Genomic DNA, 7,462 nt, shown 5'->3' with positions numbered 1-7,462 from the left:
CTCAGGCAAAAGTAATGATGTGGAGGGCACCCACGACAGGTTCCCATATTAGCCGTTTACGATGTTGAAATTCATAATCTGATAGCTGTATAAAGAGGCATGTAAAGCATCGGCCTCGGCCTCGAACTGCCGGTGATACGTTTTCTTTCTGATCGTGAGTAACTCTCCTTTCACAATGCATCGACACACATGGGGAACCGTTTTTCGAATAAACGATTCCAGCGTATCAAATTCAGTATCCCTAATTCTTCTCCTTATCGACCTTATCAAATCACCGCGAAATCTGGGCAGTTTTGGTTTATCGCTAGAGTTTATTAGCGATGCTCTCGCTTTGTTTCGCATGTATGGTTTGATGCTGATGCTTGCGGCAAAGTCGTTTATCGATGTTCGCTATATTGCAGGTATAATCTACATCCAGCTAAGAGAAGCGTTTCTAGTGTACACGAATCGTATAGGACTTACGTTAAGGAAGTTATTTACCTCCGCGCTTTGCCACGTACCATTTACGTGACTCAAATCTAAATTTTGGGCGTGTATTCTACAATTCTAATGTTATGTACATAAGGACGTCTCAAGTTGTACGTCCAATTTTTCTAAACCTATCACGCCTCCACTTTAACTATCCGATAGATGAACGTTGTAGCTGTTGCTCAGACTTTCCCTTTTTTGGTAACATACACATTTGCATAGGTATACATTCAATACGAAATGTTTATTAATGAATGAAGATCTTATGACAGAGATGGTTTAACATAATTCTCTTTAGAACGCGTTAAATTTCGCGTTGTTTATTTCACCGTCTTATAATATCCATAATTATTATAACACGCTTGAATCGCCGAGTGGAATGAAAGTTACACAATTTAGCACGATACAGTGATTATTATAGTTTGATTACAGTATAGTTATTCATCATTCATGTCATATTCCAATAACAGCGTAGAGTGATTCAAGAATTGAATTCTAATCCGATCGTCGGTTAGACACAATTTATAATTTCATCTCTAAACTTTGGTATCCCTCCATAGCAGCCAGCCTATCTCACGTCAATGATCATACGACTTTCTCGATTGCCCAGCAATTAATCAAATCGATAATTAGTAAATGTCCATGCCAAATTCAAGGTCATCTTACCCATATTATTCGGCTGTCCAGAAGTGCCTTGAGCCATTCCAAATTCCTTAGCTTGGCGATCCCTTTAAACCATTAGCGATTCTATTATACATGTATTACGTGATGCTGACGTTTCAGGAATTGATGCGTGAAGAAAAAAATGAATGATCTTGCGTACAGAATAATATGAAATCATGCCGGAACGGATTTGCAGATCAGGTTTTCTTACCTTCTAGTTAGTCTGATCACGACTCTTGAAGTAGTCGAATCGTGCTAGTCGATTAATTGCCCTGTGTCTAAAATTTCACACAACACAAACCGTGATTCTTCTATTTTTAGATACATTAATCGCGTAATCTCGTTATTTAAAACTAACTACAATTTCTTAAACTTTCGCGAATCTTGGTGCCCAGTTAGCACTCTTATCCAGAGGCCAACTATCATTCGACTAGAAAAAGTCGACGTTTTGTCCAATAAAAAAAATTTCAACACATTCTTGGCAAAAAATAGACAAAGGTGGGCTATTTTTGAATGGCGATAGATAGTCAAAAATCTGGCCTTAAAGTTGATGTGCAGTATTGCAAATTATTGGTCCTTTTGTCTTGATTGCTCATAGTCAACTGAAAATTTAATAGTAGTTGACGTCGAGTGTTGCCTTCACGATGACATTTCAGAGAACATTCGCGCACTCTTAACCAGTGTACAGTTAACAAAGGGCTCATAATATGCCTAATTCCAGTTGACTTGAAATATAGTGAGAATTTCTGTCCATATTAATAATATATTCCAATAAACATGTCAAATCTCGACGTGAATCACTCTTTGTACAATTTCAGAGAGACAATCAACACTGGCGATTAAATAAACAAAATTTTATGATATGTGATGAATTTTGGAAACCTGGGAAGCTGTGGATAGAAAAGGTTGCCGTGTCCTGTAAATAAAAGAAGAAAAAACCCACCTACAGCATGCCATCCAAGGAAAATGTGGGAGGAAATTTCATTGAAGTCAAAGATGGAAGGTCAAATTTCCTGCCATCGGAAAGATGGCGAATCATGAAAAACATATTGATGATCAGCTTCGCTTTTATGGTACATTTCACGGCTTTCATGGGCGCCAGCAATCTGCAAAGTTCCGTTAACGCGGACAAATCTCTGGGCACGTTTACCTTGGCTTCAATATACGGCAGTTTGATCCTGAGCAACATTTTTCTACCCGTACTCATGATAAGGTAACATCGACGGTGATAATTGACGGTTAAAAAACCACGTTTTGTAGCGTAATACAATTTCCTCAACTATAGGCCCGATCAATGACCGATCACCCACTGCTTTATCTCACAGCTGGCTTGGATGCAAGTGGACCATATCCCTAACGTTTATCTCGTACATGCCTTTCATCGCAGCCCAGTTCTACCCCAAGTTTTTCACCATGATTCCAGCGGGACTTGCCGTTGGCTTGGGTGGCGGACCACTTTGGTGTGCAAAATGTACTTATCTCACGGTTGTGTCCGAAGCTTATGCCTCTGTATCGGAACTGAGCGCGGACGTTTTGGTCACAAGGTTCTTCGGCCTCTTCTTCATGTTTTACCAAATGGCGCAGGTTTGGGGGAACCTGATCTCGTCGGCAGGTAAGAAAAATATTTAGGAACATGTGAGATTTAATGCTAAATTTAAAAACCTGTTGCAGTATTGTCCTACGGATTGGATGCCACGCCAGTAAACAACACTATAAACAGCACCCTCGTCGCTGAAATTTGTGGGGCAAATTTCTGCGCAGCACAGACCGATGAAGAAAATCCAAATCTGAAACCACCCCCTGCTGAACGAATTCAACTGATCTCCGGTATTTACCTAGGATGCATGGTCTTCGCTATTCTCGTTGTTGCTTTCGGAGTAGACTCTCTGACTAGGTAATACGGATCTCACGCTATGTCCGGACCGTGTGAAAGGACAAACCACTACCGATCTTTTCGCCATGGAAATGACGGTGATCTTCCAACTGTCACTACAACGTGACGTGAATTTTTATTTCAGGTACGACAGGGGCCGTTCCGGATCAACTACTGGGAAGTCTGGTCTTAAATTACTCGCTGTTACTTTGAAGTTACTGAAAGAAAAGAGACAGCTGCTCATTTTACCGATAACACTGTTCATCGGGGCTGAGCAAGCTTTCCTTTTTGCCGATTTCAACGCCGTAAGTAATCCAAGGAATGAGTCGAGAACATGATCAATGAAATTTGCTTGTTTCCTGCCACTTCTAGCAACTCACAACCGCTTATTATTTACTAATCGCAGGCGTTCGTCTCCTGCGCATGGGGTATTAGTAATATCGGTTACGTGATGATTTGCTACGGAGTGGCAAATGCGATTGCTGCTATAAGCACGGGGTCCGTGGTAAAACTCACTGGACGAACTCCGGTAATGGTTTTCGCATTCATTCTTCATGTTGCAATAATAGTAGCACTATTGCTCTGGAAGCCGACACCGGAACAGGGAATCATATTTTTTGTGATGTCGGGATTGTGGGGAGTCTGCGATGCTATTTGGCTTGTTCAAGTTAATGGTGAGTGACAATTGTAGTTGACTTGTTAAATTTAGAATCAGTTAACTTGCTATCCGGATCTTATTATTTTTACGCATCTTAATTTATGGATGAAGAAATACCGCTTATTATTCTTTTTCAGCATTGAGTGGCATTCTTTTCCCTGGCAAGGAAGAAGCTGCTTATTCAAACTTCCGACTTTGGGAAGCAACCGGTTCAGTGTTAGCCTATGCTTACAGCCCCTACTTATGCACAAACATAAAGTTGTACATTTTGTTGGCTATTCTTTGTATAGGAGTTACTGGGTACGTGATTATCATTCGGAAGGGTAGAGCCAGTCGGACCATTACAGATGAAAGAAAGAACTTCGAGCTCGTTGCAACTAGAGAAGCTTCTAGCTGATTAACTCCGTACTAGCAGTGTAGGATCGGTACGACTTGCACGTGATAAATTGAATATGATATTAAATGCATGGCGAGACTAAGGTTGGAAGCATATCCAGGAAAGTATAATGTTTTAATAGTTAAGAGAGTGTCGATCTTAAAGTGATATTAATTGGTTCCGGACACTAGTTATATGGCTCTAAAAAGCGGTACGCCACAGGTGAAAAATGATTTGAAAACACTTGGCGATATTTTAGCTAGAACCAATATATCATGAACCCGTATCATCATGAAGTAATTGTAGAAATAATTCAATTTTGTCATCAGTTGTATTGTGTATGTAAAGAAAATTGTATTCTGGTAAAATTGTGGAAGGTGTAAGTGTATTCAATGGTGCCATTTGAAACCGGCTGAAAAAAAACCAGAAGCATTTTTCAAAATATTGTTACGGTTTCCCCTTTCGAATATGCATGTATTTATTTAATTAGTCAAAAATCAACGAACGTCTTTTGGAATCAACGAGTATCTTTCTGGATTCCTGGAACGAACTTCAAACGTCACGCGTCTCCTTGTACTTTTGTCCTAAAATAAATCGCCCCAGTCTTTTTGAATTCTCCTGATTATTTATGAAGCGTGTTTATTTAGCATTTCAGAGCAGCAGCGCTGCGGCGCGCAACACGGGGAGTATTTCAAATCGCTTCTCGAATCCTCGCTCGAATCGTTGCGCGCCTGTTTCTACTGGAAATTGTCCACATGACGTCAGAGCCTGGTTATCAGCGCCATTTTATCACCACATAAGCAAAGTTTTTAATTTTAATGGAGGCAAATCGTAATTCTTGGGGTTTGAAATTACTCATATCACATAAATTAATTAAACACGACCAGTAATATATGTGTTCTACTATCCACACGTGAAAAAACACGGTCAACGATCAGCAGTATGTCTCAGCTACCTGGTTGCATTAGTTTGATTTTTTTCTACTAGATGACGCATTGCAAAGTGACAATCTCAATTATATTCACGCTCTACGTTCGTCAAGCGATCAGCTGTTGCGGTGCGGCGCGTAGATGACCTTGGCTTAGAATTCTATTAAAGATTAAAGCCGAGTATAGAATACAAGTACACGGAGAAGAGGAATCAAAAATCTATTTTAAAATGCCAAAAACAGCGATTTTACTCCTGGCCGAAGGCGCGGAGGAAATGGAAGCGGTTATCACCATCGATGTTCTTCGACGTGCTGGGGTACGAATGCACATTTATTTTGACAGTATGCAACAAGATTCTACGTCGATATACCGGTATTGTTATTTTTTTTAACTTTGATATTTCGTCCTCTTAATGATCTACCTCAAACCTTAAATTCCAAGATTAAACTGGGACAAGTATGATATAAAAAGAAACCAATGTGAAGAGTGCCTGAGCTACGTTTTAAAGCTTCTATAGTGCTAGAAAAAATGAGAAAATAGCTGCATGGATATTACTACGTCTCCATTTTTTTTCAGATTGCAGTAACTGTAGCCAGTCTCGACGGCAGCAATGTCGTCACATGTAGCAGAGGTGTGAAAATTTGCCCCGATGAACAATTGACGGATGAACACAAGGATAAAGCTTACGACGTTGTTATAATGCCCGGTGGACTTGCTGGCTCTCAAGCCTTGGCTAAAGTAAGGTCATGTATACATTCCGTTTACCTACAGGTATACATGGATAGTTTCAGCCTAAAACGGAAGAAAAAAAACCCTCTAAATCTTGCCTACCTGAATTGAAATTTCTGTCTGCTATCTGAACACAATGTACTTTTTATCACAGTCGGACAAAGTTGGCGCCATCCTCCAAAAACAAGCGAGTGAAAATCGACTAGTGGCAGCTATTTGTGCAGCGCCAACTGCATTGAAAGCCCACGGACTTGCCAAGGGCAAGAAAATCACTGCCTACCCATCGATGAAGGATCAGTTACAAGATGACTATACGTATATAGATGAGAAGGTGGTGATTGATGGTGAGAAACTGCACAATGAACATCAAACTTATTTATTACCTACTGCTAACTTGATGCATAAAGAGTAAATTGATGCATTTTTACTTATGATTTAGGCAATTTCATCACAAGCCAGGGACCTTCGACTGCATACTTGTTTGGATTGGCAATCGTTGAAGCCTTGATAGGAAAACCAGAAGCAACTACAGTTGCCCGAGGCATGCTTTGTGATGAGTACAAGTAATTTGGTACTACAAGACGAAGCGACGTAAGAGAAAGTTTTCCAGAAGGCTGGCCAGGATGACGAATGACAGTTTTTAATAAATAACATTACTTCTATAAGATTTACGTGTACTTCTTTTATTATTATTAAGAGTAGATTCTCTCCTATACTTAAGAATTGCAATAGTGACAGAGAAACAAGAAAGTAACGTTTTCAGAAAACTCTTAAACAAGATCAATTGTATTTTTCACATATTACATTATTTCAGCCTACTGCAGCACGGCTTAAAATCTAATTGGAGGAAGCTTGACTTTGTCTTTTGGGTTGAATGGTGGAATGTGAAAATCGAACCTCTGTGCTTCACATCCCGCCAGTGCCAGCACCAAAGCTGCCGCCAACACAAATACAATGTTGAGGAACTTCATTTTTATAAATTCTGAAATCAGAATAAATATCTATGACTGGTGAAATTCACATCAATAACAACTTTTGAGTAGAAAAAATATTATCAAAACTTCTTGAACCAGGCAATTCTAAATACGTGCGTGTATGTTATATTCACAGAAATTAGGAGCACTAGAACACTGTACTGAAGAATTATTTGTTTCTAATTCGAATCTTACAAAATTTCAAACTGTTCTATCACTTAACTACAGACATGATATCAAAAATTGGGTAAATCATTTAAAATGTATTATTCTTTGCAGACTTTGACTGTGAATTGCGTACCTTATCATTCAGATGCTTGTTGACCGCAGTGCTCAGAATGTTGAATGCAGCGTATTGGGATCCGTTTATATATGGATTCGCGACCATAGATGTGCTATTGCACGGGTTATTACAGTCTTTAAGGACATTGAATAAAAGAAAATTCAGCATTCACAGCTGACACATGCGGGTTCGACATTTGCAAGAGTAAATACCAGCGCGTGGATCCCCGTCGCTTTGCATTCGCGGAAATTCATACCCGCGACGTGCGTAATGCAATAATAAACAAAAGATAATTGCGTCTGCGATAATGGAAATAGAATTTTACAGATTGTGAAAATTTTTGCATTATTATCTTGCAGCAGATATTCCAACTGTATAAGGTATATAAATAATCTACCCTAATCCAAGGAAGTTATGGTAACAAGGCACGATAAATAGATTTTAACTATCTTCTGAAATTGATATCGGATTAATTTAGCTTTTTAGAAACCGTGAATGGTCAACGCCAT

At 39.3% G+C, this 7,462-nt stretch overlaps 2 protein-coding genes and 1 long non-coding RNA gene across 6 annotated transcripts; 2 read left to right on the top strand and 1 right to left on the bottom strand.

The window, feature by feature from the left end:
- The first annotated feature begins 1,376 nt into the window (after positions 1 to 1,376).
- Positions 1,377 to 4,651, top strand: LOC124182131 (UNC93-like protein). Of its 4 annotated transcripts, XM_046568994.1 has the most exons (8): positions 1,704 to 1,867; positions 1,950 to 2,344; positions 2,457 to 2,743; positions 2,803 to 3,025; positions 3,150 to 3,309; positions 3,411 to 3,678; positions 3,800 to 3,871; positions 3,953 to 4,651. In XM_046568994.1, the coding sequence occupies exons 2-8, from the start codon at positions 2,082 to 2,084 to the stop codon at positions 4,057 to 4,059; spliced, it is 1,380 nt and encodes a 459-aa protein (XP_046424950.1). In that variant the 5' UTR covers positions 1,704 to 1,867; positions 1,950 to 2,081; the 3' UTR covers positions 4,060 to 4,651. The 4 variants fall into 4 exon arrangements, with proteins under 4 accessions (XP_046424949.1, XP_046424950.1, XP_046424948.1 ...); XM_046568993.1 differs by lacking the exon at positions 1,704 to 1,867 and adding an exon at positions 1,377 to 1,629 and having other exon boundaries at positions 3,800 to 4,651; XM_046568992.1 differs by having other exon boundaries at positions 3,800 to 4,651.
- Positions 4,652 to 4,981: 330 nt separating this feature from the next.
- LOC124182140 (protein dj-1beta-like) lies at positions 4,982 to 6,716 on the top strand. Its single transcript, XM_046569012.1, has 4 exons — positions 4,982 to 5,283; positions 5,544 to 5,705; positions 5,851 to 6,040; positions 6,136 to 6,716. Exons 1-4 carry the CDS (start codon positions 5,197 to 5,199, stop codon positions 6,261 to 6,263), a joined length of 567 nt encoding a protein of 188 aa, XP_046424968.1. The 5' UTR covers positions 4,982 to 5,196; the 3' UTR covers positions 6,264 to 6,716.
- LOC124182141 lies at positions 6,502 to 7,224 on the bottom strand. Its single transcript, XR_006870698.1, has 2 exons — positions 6,952 to 7,224; positions 6,502 to 6,678 (listed from the first exon to the last, which is right to left on the bottom strand). It is a non-coding gene; the product is annotated as an uncharacterized LOC124182141 (long non-coding RNA).
- Positions 7,225 to 7,462: the final 238 nt, after the last annotated feature.

Source organism: Neodiprion fabricii, chromosome 5 (genome assembly GCF_021155785.1).
Source record: "Neodiprion fabricii isolate iyNeoFabr1 chromosome 5, iyNeoFabr1.1, whole genome shotgun sequence".
NCBI lineage: Eukaryota > Metazoa > Arthropoda > Insecta > Hymenoptera > Diprionidae > Neodiprion > Neodiprion fabricii.
Note: the sequence above shows the minus strand (reverse complement) of the source record. Positions and strands in the feature narration are given on the sequence as shown.